Source organism: Ciconia boyciana, chromosome 7 (assembly GCF_034638445.1).
Source record: "Ciconia boyciana chromosome 7, ASM3463844v1, whole genome shotgun sequence".
Classification (NCBI taxonomy): Eukaryota; Metazoa; Chordata; class Aves; order Ciconiiformes; family Ciconiidae; genus Ciconia; species Ciconia boyciana.
Genome location: NC_132940.1, coordinates 24,960,679 through 24,973,875, shown reverse-complemented (window position 1 = coordinate 24,973,875; position 13,197 = coordinate 24,960,679). Strand labels below are relative to the sequence as shown.

Below are 13,197 nucleotides of genomic sequence, written 5' to 3'. Positions count from 1 at the left end.
TTCATTATATGGAAATAGCAGGAGTTAGAGCATAACTTCCATTTTCACAAAAGGCAAAGCAGAAAAAAATAAACTTGTCAACAGTGAAAAAATGAAATTCATGTTTAGAAGAATGTCTAAAGATATAAAACTGCAAAGATAAAATGTAGAGTTGTCATTTCTTAAGTTTCTGAAATAGAAAAATAAAAGCCTCCTGGAAAAAAAAAAAAGAAAATCAAGTTTGAATTTATCCAGAAAGTGCTCTGGAATCCACCAAAGCAAAAAGCACTTTTTTGCAAATCTGTAACTATATCTAATCTTTGCTTCTAATCTTCCTTTTCAGATATTTGTTTGAAAGAGACAATGTCTTTGGCTGACAGCCTGTACAATCTACAATTGATTCAAGAATTTTGTCAGGAATACCTTAACCAGTGTTGCCATTTCAGTCTTGAGGATATGCTCTATGCAGCTTCTTCAATAAAGGTAAAAAAAATTAAATAAAAATGCAAGCAGTGTCCACAGGATTGTTTTGCTAATTATATATTTAGTCTTTTTTGGTCTGCTGCTATATGGCTATATGAAAAGCATGTTGCATCTCTTGTGGTATAGCATGCAACACAGAAATATCAGCAGCATGTAACACCACTTTGTTTTGGCAGTTATGTTCTAGTAATTTCAAAGTATTTTTAAAAAAGCAGTTGTGAAAGTATTTATAAAAACTTTGATTTTGTGCAAAACTATTTCACACTTTATTTTCTTTCTTATTAATTGTTAATTAAAGCACGTAATCTGCGATATTTCTGTTAAAATGTAATAGTGATCTGCATTAGTTTAAATTTATTAAGGCTTTAACAAAAGGACAAAATATTGAAGAGTTTTTTATGGAATTATTACTTGCCCTTCTTACTAATTTCTGTGAACACAATAATTTTATAGTTTTTAACCTTAAAGCTTTTTCACTTTTGTAAAAGTGTAAACTTCTGAGTTAATTTAATTGAAAACTAATGGTCTTATGCCCAAAACACAAGCAGGAACACAATTCCAACAAATACAGTTGTTTGGATAAGCAATTAAGCGTTTTCAGTCATTCTAAGATTTTGCTCTTTTAGAAAGAGGGGAGAAAAAAAAGTTGTGCTTATTCTATCATTTTTTTTAAGTCTGTGTGGAAAGACAAGGAGTAACTGAATTATTTCTTGCCTAATTGTAACTTTAATTTTTCATTCTTCTGTTTCTCTAAGACTTTCTTCTATATAAAACACTCTTGGTTTGCTTAAGATCCTTGTTGGCCTGCCTTTAGGGAATGAAATATTATTTTTATGGAGTCAGCATATCCATTGCAGATGGGATGTAATTGGTTTCTAAATATCTGGGTCATTTCACTGCTTTTATGATCTTTATAGCAATCTCACAAGCTGCATCAGAGAGGCCAGAGCTTGAATACAGCTTTGTTGTCTCCTGTAGGGTTGAACCCAGTCCTTTTCAAATAAGTAATGAGCTGCCAGGGTGAGTAAGGGCAGTAGGACTTAAGTCTAGACTACTTAGCTGTTGCTGTTTTATTTTGTGTATGCAAAGTTGCATAGTGACTGCTTTCAGTCAGCTTTTGGTGTTTTCAAATTTCAGATACAGTAATCTACCTACATACTTGTAAAAAGTCTGCTGCGTTGCAGTCTCTCTTGTCTGTAGTTTCCCAGAATATGGTCCTACAACCATATTCAGTGATCTTGAGTAGGACTCCTTTGCTGCATTTTGATTGTTTCTCTCTGCTTACAGGTACATGGAATAAATGGAATTCATTATTCTTCAGTTTCATTCGTGACAATTAATAATGCTATTTTTTATAGTAATGGTTTGAATTATTTCTCAAGCCAGTATGCACTATGAAGCCTCAATTTTAAAAAAGTAACCTTAAGTAATATTAAATATTTTGTCAATATCCCAATGCATCAGACTTGACACTTTTAAAATGCTACAGACTCAGTAATTTTGCTGTTTCTGAACACTGTTTTTAGAGGGGATTTAGAGTTCTTTCAAAGATTTAGAGTATTTCTAGAAATGAGAAGGCCCTTTTGTGATCATGTTTCTACAAGTTGCTGTGGTGTGGATACTTATTTAGATGTAAATGCTACAAAGAAAGGCTGCCAAGTCTTTCTTCTAAAACTTGGCACAGAAACTTTGGCTACTGCTATAAACTCTGGTTTTCCAGTGTTAAGAATTAATTTGCTTTCAGAATAAATTCACAGTTCAAGGAGCTCTTTCTTAGTTTTCCAGTGCATCTGATTAGAGTGAGTTTTAATAAATGTACATATTCTCCAAATAATTGTATTGTCACTTTGAAAAAACTTGTATTGTAAATGGATATTTTAAATATTGCACATTGAATTAAACTGGTTAATAGGAGTCACCTTTATCTCAGTCTACAAAATTTATATAGAATCAAGTTTTAGGATTTATAGAAGCATGTGTCTTTGTTTCAGGTGTCTGTGTTAATCAGCAAAAATGCCTGTTTTCAGGGTGACTCATACTGCACAGTAGGTGGCACTATGGTTAAAAGTCTGTTACGTTCATAGCGGTGACAGAAAGAATAAAGAGAACCAAACTGCTGATACAGTAGTGGAAAAAGCCTCAAGAAAAAAATTACAGCTGCGTTTTTGGAATGACAGTGCTGTGCCTTGTGTGGTCATAGAAATTACGCTAGGTATCCTGACTTCATGCTAGTCCTTGAGAAGGAAGGGAGCGGAGCCTCTTTCTTTTAAAGTGATCAAGCACAAAGTGCTTACCTTACATTCTTTACTGGGCACACTGCACTGTCCTGTTATGTTAAATCAAGGTAGGTTGTAGATAGTATATGATACAGACATTTAGTGCAGGACCAAAGTGATTGTGCCCACTTTTGGCTTTCCCATCAAAATGCCCAGAAACAAAGATTAATTTAAAACCACTTGACAAGCATCCGGACTCTTTGATACAGGCTCTCAGATTTTGCAGCAGATGAAACTGTTGGCTTAGTTCTGGTTTAGCACGGAGGAGAGAAGCTTTGTCTGGATTTCTAGACAGCTTTAATGTGTCACAATCAAATGAAGCAGAAAATAAGTTTTGTTGCTCCTCACTTGCCCATTTCTCCTCCACTGAGAAAAATACATTTGTGAAGTTCTTCATAAGATATTTACTAAGGCAGAGCTACTGATGTTAAAGAAAAAAATATTTGAGTACATTCCATGGATGCTTGAGGCACCACCAAGGGACCATACTGGTTCCTGGTTGTTTTCCTTTGAGACAGGCAAACACCAGTAGAGATACAAATTACATACAAATAATCACAATATATACATACAAATAATAACAATATTTTCTGAATCCTCCCTGTATATTTAACAAGAGGAAAGAATAGAAAATCTTGGATCTCTCTTTAGTTGTGCAGATTGCTTTTTTGCCCTGATCCTCCCTCTTCCCTTCTCCTGTAAGCAGTTTTATCCTGAGACAGGATTTTTTTTTAAATATCTTGTTCTTCACCTGTATCTGGGAACTTACATAGAACTGAAAGAGCTGTTTTATTGCGTCTTGACACACACATGTTCTGCTTATCCAAAGAACACATTTGTAGAAATAGAAGAATTTGCATGAAGTGCCATCACAGGAAGCGCAAACCACCCTGCAGAAGAGTAAAGACTTCTTTATTGCTTTGGCCCAACAGTTGATTAGCACTGCAATGCAATAGTCAGTGTGTAGCATTTGTGGCTTGAATAAAGGTCTTACGGAATGTATAGTTCCTGAAAGGATGTTGTAAGGGACATGTATGGTCCCTGAATAGAAAGAAAAAAATGTATCTCGCATGTTCCATTTGTCATGTGAGATATATGTTGAAAGTATTTCTAAAAGAGGAAAAACACATCTTTGGTTGCGTTTGGTTATATTCTTGATATTTTTAGGTCATTCTCTGCCAGTTTATTCTATTCTAGTAGGACCATAGGGTTCGGACCTAGGAACAAGTAATTTATGAGGTTAACTGTCAAAGAGGATACTGACAGCTTGAATCATTTGATGTTTGCCATGATTTGAGAGCTCACATAGGAACTTGGCATTGAATCAACTGACACGCAATTATTGTCTTTTGTAAGTGTTCCTTTATCTGAGCCTTCAAAAATGTGTGGTTTGTTTTGTTGGTTTTTTTTTAAATAGTGATCCTAAACTTGTGCTACTCATTTAACGTACAAGTATTGTTGTACATTCCCTTTTCATTGACAGAGGATTGAGTCAGGGTGAGACGCAGATCACAACCAATATTAGAACACCTTTTATTAATTCAATTGCTATTATTAATAGAATGAATCTATTATTAATAAGAGATAACCATTCACATAATGCATTAATTTGCTTGCACAGTTCACACACTCACGCGCTCACTCACTCAGTCATTTTTACTGGGTTGGAGGCCAACCCAGTGGCTTCCCAGAAGCAGGGGGTCATACTGGCCCACCAGTGGCTTTTGGGAAGGTGTCCAGAAAGTCTCTCAAGGGGGTCACTTTTCTCTTCAGGTGTGTATATACAAATAATGATGTACTCTTTGTCTGCATGTAACAGCTACTGCCCTTGTGGGCGCTGTTAGGGTTATACAACCTATTGTTGACACTAGCATGTGCTGATGGCCCTGTACAGATCTGGCAGAGTCCTGCTGTTCTGAATGTGTGGGTGCTTGGGGATTCAACAGGGCCACAAGTCTCTGCAGTCCCTCAGTTCTTGGGAGACGTATGTGCTGCCCCTCAGCATGGATGCTTCCTTTCTTTGGCTGCTGTTTCCTGATAACTGTAGAGTCTGTTCACCTAAACTCTGGCAGAAGGCACATGTATTCAGAATGAAAGTTTTCTGAATGTGAAATGAATCAAATCTGAGAGAGGATTGTTGTTTCTGGTCTGTGAAGGGCATTCCTCTGACCTAAATGTAGGCCAGACTCTAAACTGCAGAATCACAACTAAGCACATGGAATAGGTACCTTATTTTTGCACTTAGTTACTAACGAGAGCAGACAGAATAAACATTTGTGCTGTCAAAGGCCTAGTAGGCCAGGTGGAGAGGCTGGTTCCAGAACTTCCTTTTTTCTTTTTTTTTTTTCGCTGCTGAATTGAACAGGAGAATATAATACCTAAAGGATTGTTTTACACTAAAAATATTTATTTCACTTGACCAGTTTTGAATACTTGCACTTTCTGATATAATGTTGATGGTGACTTTGCAAACAACATAAGCAGAAGCTATAATCAGCACCATGTCCTCCAAGACAGGAAGAATAGTGTTCAAATACATCACATAGATAAATCCTAGAAATTAAGGGCTACACTATGTCCACACATGTTGTACAGCTTTCCCTCTAGTCACAATGAAAAAAAGCACTGCCAATCAGGCTGCTAACCCAAGCCTGAATTTGCAATTGAAGTCCCTGTAAGTGTGCATACAGATTCATCAAGGACCTGGGAGAGCAGCTGGCTGTTTGGTGAGGCAGTTAGGTATGTATGGTGGGAGTTGGTCCAGGGATTTGATTCCCATCTGACTGGTTTAAAAGGATTCAGGATCAGGAATGAAAAGGAAGATTCAACCAGGGAACAGTTCTTTAAGAGATTTCTCTCCTGAGAGGGACCAAATGTTCCTGACTCATTGTTTAAAAGGAAGCAGCGTGGTTTGCTTTCACTAATGTTAATTGGCGCGTTTTCCCACTTCTTTGTTCTGGTCTGAAATAAGACATACTGGAGTTTTCAACTTGAATTGTTGTGGCATTTATTAACCCGTGGCAAGAGATATGACAAACTGGTAGTGCATGGATCATACACAGAACTGTAACTTGGCCTTCTCCAGAGCGTTTGAAACACTCCAATTCAGTCTTGACACGTTTATGTTGGCACTTTTATAACATATAAACTATGGATTTGCATTTGAGGTAACTTACTTTCCTGGCCTACGGAACAGAGATTTTAATGTGCATCGTGATATAAATTTTACAGTGTATTCTTATGTTTGTTTTGAGAAAATTCCTAAAAGCATCTATGGCTGCTTTTGTATTCAATTTTAGTGGATTCAAGCCTGATTACAAATTATTTGTATATATGACCTTGTAGTTATTATTCTATAAATATGCAGATCTGAAATCTATAAATATTAGAAGGATATGATTTGTTTTAAGTAGCAAGATTGGATGTACTATTTCTATTAGCTAATTTGATTTTAAAATCGTGATTTTAAAATTGTGGAGGTGGAATAGAAATATTAAAGAAAATAATTTATCTTTTTTGTATAAAAATTTATAAAACAAGCTAGCTTATATCTCCCTTTGATACAGAAGCAAGTAATGACTTTAGATTTTATACTCAGAATATGGAAATTTTTTTTTTTTCAAAAGGTGATCTTCCAGAATCTGTTAAACAGAAGAATTTTTATTGTACAGTACCAAAAGATGCAATAGATAAAATGTAGCCAGTAGTACAGCTGACTACGTACAACTAATGAACAGCCTGCAAAGATCAAATTGAAAAAAATTAAATCAGTGTTTAGCAAATAAAAGCATCTATGAAGCTGCAAGTCTGCCATCTGCTGTTCAGTGGTTTTGAGCCAGTCTGAACTGTTCAGAGATTAGTTATTTTTTAGTACTATTAAAATACTGTTATGCTTCTGAATATTGTTGTGTATAAGTGCATGTGATAATCGTGTGACAAGCTATTAGAACTTCTGTTGCCATAATCAAGGCAAAATCTGTGGAAATAATATCTACATTCTTTCTAGCCCTGGGTAGCAGGATTACTACAGACCCACAGTTAGTTTTTCCAAAAAATTAAGTTACTGATCATCAGTCTTCCCCTTTGATCATTATTACTAACATCCCTTTCTGACTAAAAATAACTTGTGAGAAAATGCGGTTTCCATCATGATGTTTCACCATCAAACATCTAAAGTAGCCTCAGTTCTAAGCAGGCTGTGCAGCCAACAGTTTCATTTTTAATTCAGTAAATACTGCTTTGGTGATTTTTGGAAAAACAAGCTATCTTGCAGTAGCTCAGGACTGCATAGAAGATATTCTCAGAAGGAATATTTGAGTCCTTCATAAAATAGTCACACTATTAAATGCAGCATTTCAACATAAACATAATAAATCGGAGTATTTAAATACAATATTATTTCAGATGGGGACAAAGCTATGATTAGAACATTTTATAATTCATTTTTTGTAGTAAAAAAAAATTCAAGTTAAAAATGTGAAAGTTTGAGGGGAGGTAAGGGGAGGGGGGGAAATATAAAGAGAAAAATTGTAGAAATTGTAATATTTAGAAATTATAGTATTAAAAATCATATTTTGTCTGAGAAGTATATCTGATTTTTTTTCTTTATGGATATTGCTTCCTAATGAAATCAGTGTGTGATACCAAAATGCTGTGCTTAACATTTTCTTTGAATGGAAAAGATTTTGCTGTGAACTTTTCCTCATTCAGTTCTGTTGTGCTGAATAAGCAGAGATGGCATTTTTCCTAGTCTATTTATAGCTTGTATGTAATAACTATGGCAACATCTGGCTGATCCCTTCACCATATACTAAAGTGTATGAGCAGCTTTCAGTCTAAGAGTATCCCTTTGCTGGAGTAAAGGCTTATCTACATTAGAAATATTCAGGAAAAATAAATCTTAATCAAAAGTGCCAAATAGCTATTTTAAACTATATTTTCAAATTTACTGATACAGAATTGAGGTTCTCTCTTTTATTATTAAACATTTTTGTTTATTTTGAAAATATATTCTTACCCCTAATGCTTGTGGTTTGTTTCTGAAATAAAATGGCATTTTGTTTAGAATTTTTGTCAAACGTTTGCTTGCACTCCAAGATTTGAGGTATGTATTTTTAAGGCAGCAAAACTAATGCAACAATGGAATTTGACATGTGAGGGACTGAAAACATAGTGAAGCTGTCACAAGTCTTAAATGGAAGTGTTACATAGTCTGGATACAATTTTTAATTTGAGTACATCCTCCACGGGCGTACACCAAGTGTGCTCAAATATAGAGTTAAACATTGAATGTGAGCAATCTGAATGTGAGCAATCTTGCCTATTTATGTAGCTATGCCATGGAAAGTTAATGGGTCCATCACAGAATACAAAGCAGCTTTTCTTCTGTTTCCTACTGGATCACAAAAAGTTTCACCTTTCTGCTTAGATTTTCCTCCTCTAGCTGGTAAATTGACAACTGAAGACTTACAGACTTTGCAGCCCTATATTCCTGAATCAGACAGAAAATTTCTTCATTGGAGAAATAAGAAGTTAAAATAGAAACTGTGTACCACTGGTTTTACTTTCTCAGCATTTGTCTTACTTTGTTAAAGAACTGTCAGCTAAATCATTTGCTATACTCTTTTAACTCTGCAATTTGTTAGCTGATATTTAATACCCCTCATTTTTCTAAAATCCTTCAGAAAAGAAATAACATACGTGTTAATATGTAGGTCTCTTTCCTACAGAGTTCTGTGAAATTGAATGAGTAAATTATTTGTAAGTTTAAACTAATTTTTAAAGATGATATGCATTTATTTCAGGAGCCCAAATGCAATTCTTAATCTGCAGCAAGGTTTTCTTGGAGCCAAAGGAAGGTCTTATTGCTAACAAAGGGCTAAAATTTAGAAAAATGTCCCATGCTCTGCTAATCAGAATGTTTCATGTGTATAATGATTGCTCTATTAATATCTATAATAGCAAAATCTATACTGAAGATCATCTTCAGTCATATAGAAAATGTAGAAGGTGACTCCATTCTAAAAAACAAAGTGACAGCTGTCTTTGATCAAACCAAAGGTCCACCTGGCACTGTATCCTGTTTCCCGCAACAGTTTAGCAATGGCAAAAGCCAAAGCAAGTGAAGACGACCATGGCAAGCCGTGGGTTTTATTGTGAATAGGTTTAAGGATTCTGTCCCATGTCATGTAACACTATGTACTCAACTAACGTCCTTTATTTATCAGCAGATTTTTCCCTATCTTTGTTTAAAAGAAACAAAAAAGGGCAAAATTAGGTAATTGTTTGCTTTTTTCCTAAATCAGCTCTGATTTCTTTGTGTTGCCACAAAACTGAGACAAGACATTGCTTTCCTTTGAAACTCTTCTCTGAAGCAAATAATTAAATAAATTCCCACTTTCCCTGAACAACTATTTTCACTTAATTTCATTCTCAAAGAAATATAAAAAGAGATATATAATCTAATAGGTTAGTGTAAAAATGCTAATCTTCTCAAGTACAGAAAGTTTTATAGGACCAAAGAGTAAGAAAGCTTTATTTTTAAAAAAGGTCACATGGAAATACATTTCTGGGTTTCAACATTAGTTTATAAGTTGCAAGTGCTCTTGGTGGTGGTGTTAGTCTGTAAAAATTAAACCAATAAGTTTCTTAATTTATATTTTCCCATTTAAGCTGTGTGAAATGTTAAATGAAAATAGCATAAAGTGGAGAAAATAAATCAGATATTTGAAATTATTCAGTGTTAATGACATGAAAAAGTGACTAAGGACACTTGCTTTTTTAACTATGGTTAGCTAGACATTGGGTTTTATTGCAGAAAGACTTTTTTAAACAAACTTTTAAAAAGTTATTTAATTATGGTTTCCCAATTTAACGCATAAGTAGCGGTTTGTACTGTTTACATTTTCAGACTTCATAAGACTGGTGACACAAGTCTGTTCACCTGCTTGAGTCAGCTCCCTGGATGCTTGTTGATCTCATTCAGTTGGTATTTCTAGATAGCATCGAACCATACAGATGTAGCAGCTTAGGACCGTGATCATTTGGCCTCTGAACTCCTTGGCCTCCACAGTCAACAAACCTGGTCTTTTTGCACTCCTTATTATATACTCTTGTAGCAGAAACTGCTGCTACTGCTTCTGCCTGGTTTTCGTCTCTATTGATTTTTTTTTGTTGCAGTTCGTGTCACCAGTTGTTTCTTCCTTTTCACTTGTTTTTCCCCTTGTGTTTGATGGTTCCCACACTTCTGTGTTTCATAGCTTTGTAATGGGAAAATACAGCAGGGAGATGTATCAACAATATATTAAGTGTGCATAAATCTTTGGAGCTAAAACCTTGTTCCAACGTGCATTGAACAACCGCTGCTGCTGTTTTTTGTTTTGCATTAAAGGCTTGTACATTTGGGTAGATCTTCACAAATACAGGAGAAAGCACATGTTTGACACAAAGGCCTAAATCAGATTCAAAATTCCTACACTAAAACTAAGGGCTACCAGAGTTTTTCAAGTTAAAAAGCTCTGAAAATTTTATTGCCTAGCCTTGCAAAACAATGGGGTTTTCACTACTCTTTTTTTGTATGGAAATAGCTAATCTGTTTGACAGGCATCTTTTTTCCTACCCATCCTGTACCTGTCTGCCTTGCCTGCAAGACATCAGGCCTGAGCATATGTTCATTATGAAACATTTCAACCCAAAGGGTTACAATCTGGTCAAGTTATGTGTATTAGATAGTTGGTGCTGCAGATCAGTCTTACTGATATCGTTTTCTAAGAAATCAGTAGAGAAGAGAATGTAAACTGGATGAAATGCAGAGGCGTCTCCCGAATGCTACTTAATCTATTTATTTGCAGGCTTGTGTTTTAACATAAATTTCTCTCTCTCTCTCTCTTTTTCTGTAGAGCAACTACATGGTGTTCATGGCAGAATTGTTCTGGTGGTTTGAGGTGGTGAAGCCATCATTTGTACAACCGCGTGTTGTTGTGCATCCCCAAGGTAATTATTTTAAGGATCAGTTTTAATATGCATGTTTTTAATATGTATGTGTACAGGTTGCCATTGTGTTCACAAATACAGTGAATATTTTAGTTAACAGGATTTGGCAGTGTACAACCCCCTTAAAGAAGGAGCAAAGTACTCTTTCCTTGTGTTAATCTTCATCTCATCTCATAAATCATAATTAGATTTTGTTGTCTATTAACAAAAATACATTTAAATTGTTGTGGTATAATCACTTGAAAATTTTCCTGACCTAAACAAGCCTAGAATCCATTTATGTTCATGCAGGGATTATAAACATAACAAGGAGCCAAGAACAGAATTTAGCCTGAAGAGCTTGTATTGCTGAGGAGAAGATACCACGAGAAAGTAACATAAATCTGGAGAAAGTGGACAGATAGTTAATTGTAAAATTGCATTTTGTACCTGGGTGTGAAGGCACAATCTTTGATCAGTAAATTCTCAAATTTAAAAATCCACCTCTGAGGTAGATCTTGAGATCTGTTAATGAGTATAGAGTCATGGTAACTTAAACTTTCATACAGTAGTGCTGTGATTCTCTCTCCAAGAGCTAGGAAGAGATTTTCATTGTGTCGCTTTTATACCTTTTTTCATTTATATGCTTTATAACACATACAAATCTGATTTAAATCTTTTAAATATTGCTAACTAATGTAGGATATGAGAAAAATACTATTTTACAGCTGAAAAGTCAGTCTAAGAGTTTGGGGAAAAAAAATTTTATCAGAAAAATTTCTTCCAGAAGAAGAATATTTATTTTGGCTAAAAAGATTGCTTGCTTTTAATTTTGTAGCTCTTTTTCAGTTTTTTTATTTACGATTTCTTCCCTTGCCTTTTCTAGTAATTTTGGTCATTCTCCATTCCCTTAATTAGTGCCAATATTGCAGCTTTGAAGGAGGTAAAGCTGAAAGGAAGTAATTGGGTTTTAATCTAAATAATGGAACCAATGAAAATTTTCAGTCTTTGGAAATCATTACTTCAGATTATTTCAGACAGCTTTTCTACTATGGATTTTAACTAAATACTAAACTATAATAACTTGAGCTTTGTTCTTCCTGGCAGCTGAACCTGCAAAAGATGCAGCTTCTGCTCACAGCTTGAATGCTAACAGAAGAAATTATGTGGATAGCCCATCTGGTTCTGATTTCGTAGCCAGGTAATGTCAGAGAATCACTAGTACTGTTTCACAATCTTCTCCTTTCTATTGAAAATCAAACACAGTTTTTTTTATTTAGTTTTGTTGCCTTTTTGCAATGCTCAAGGATTGAGTTACCAAATATAATGTGTAGAATTTTGTGGAATATTCTGTAGTTCAGCTATTTCCCCACTGCCCCGTTGCATGGCAGGCAACATGTTCATGTTTGCCACTTGGACAGAGCACTGTTGTCTTACCAGTTTCCAAAACAGCCCTTACCCTTCAGCAGAGAAGTGTCACATGGCCTCCTTGTACTATTCAGTTTCATGTGGGGCTGCTGACCAAGTCTGCTCTGAAAGAGCTATTTTTCTGGAATTCACAGCAAATTTTCCAAAAATTACAAAGAAAGTAAACTAAGCTAACAGCAAGAAAACCACTGAGTGATGGTTTTACTTTGGTCTGATTATGTTACTTAAGTACCATGAAGATCAAATAGGTCAAAATAAATACTTAGGCTATGATGAACTTCCCAACTCTTGTGAGCATCAAGAATGGAAAGCTAACTGCTTTATTAAATAGTTTTGCATTATTTGTATTTTTTGTAAATATATGTGAAACATTATTTTTAGTATTACTGTTACAGATTTGGAAGCAATATAAAAACATCCTATTTCCCTTGGGTTCTCTAGCTGATCAGACATTTGATAAGAGGCAGAAATTGCATGTTAGGCCTTCTTTTTAATCTTTCTTTTGACAGGGTAAAGAAACCCTTCCAGTCATCTGATCTGAACATAGCGGATGAGGGGTAGCATTGCATTATATTTATAATTTGGGAGCAAAGGTTTATTGATTGTGTCTGAACTGACTCAGACGAGAAGGATAAAATTAGCATTTTAATTGGATATTCAGCAAATTGTTGGCTGCCAACTCAGCTAATCCTGTTGAGCCTTTTCTGTTGGTTTTGGGTGGGCTTGGAGGGGGGGGGGGGGGGTTGGTTGGTTTTGGGGTTTGGTGGGGTTTTTTGTTTGGTTGGTTTGTTTGTTTTAGTATTTAGGAATCTGCTGACTTTAATCAGGGAGTAATATTTCTTACTATCATTAAATGCTGTGATTCTGAATCTGTTTTTCTTGTGTGTATCTGAAGTGTTTTCCTTGTAGACAATGAAGTTGTTTTAGTGTAAACTGACCATATAGCCAGGAGAACAAGAAATGGTATCTTTTAGAACAGGGGTTCCCAAGGCCATTCGCACCTTGCAAAGCCACTGCAAGCAGTCCAACAAAGGGCTTATAACGATGTCTGTCCTACAGA

The 13,197-nt window shown here is 35.2% G+C and overlaps 1 protein-coding gene across 5 annotated transcripts in view; it reads left to right on the top strand.

Moving 5' to 3' along the window:
• CAMSAP2 (calmodulin regulated spectrin associated protein family member 2) overlaps nt 1–13,197 on the top strand; it is a 92,857-nt gene that overhangs the window by 61,739 nt on the left and 17,921 nt on the right. For all 5 annotated transcript variants that reach the window (XM_072866525.1, XM_072866529.1, XM_072866527.1 and 2 more), the window contains 3 exons: nt 323–462; nt 10,637–10,730; nt 11,817–11,910. In XM_072866525.1, coding sequence (XP_072722626.1) covers nt 323–462; nt 10,637–10,730; nt 11,817–11,910 — 328 coding nt within the window. The remainder of the gene's footprint in view (nt 1–322; nt 463–10,636; nt 10,731–11,816; nt 11,911–13,197) is intronic.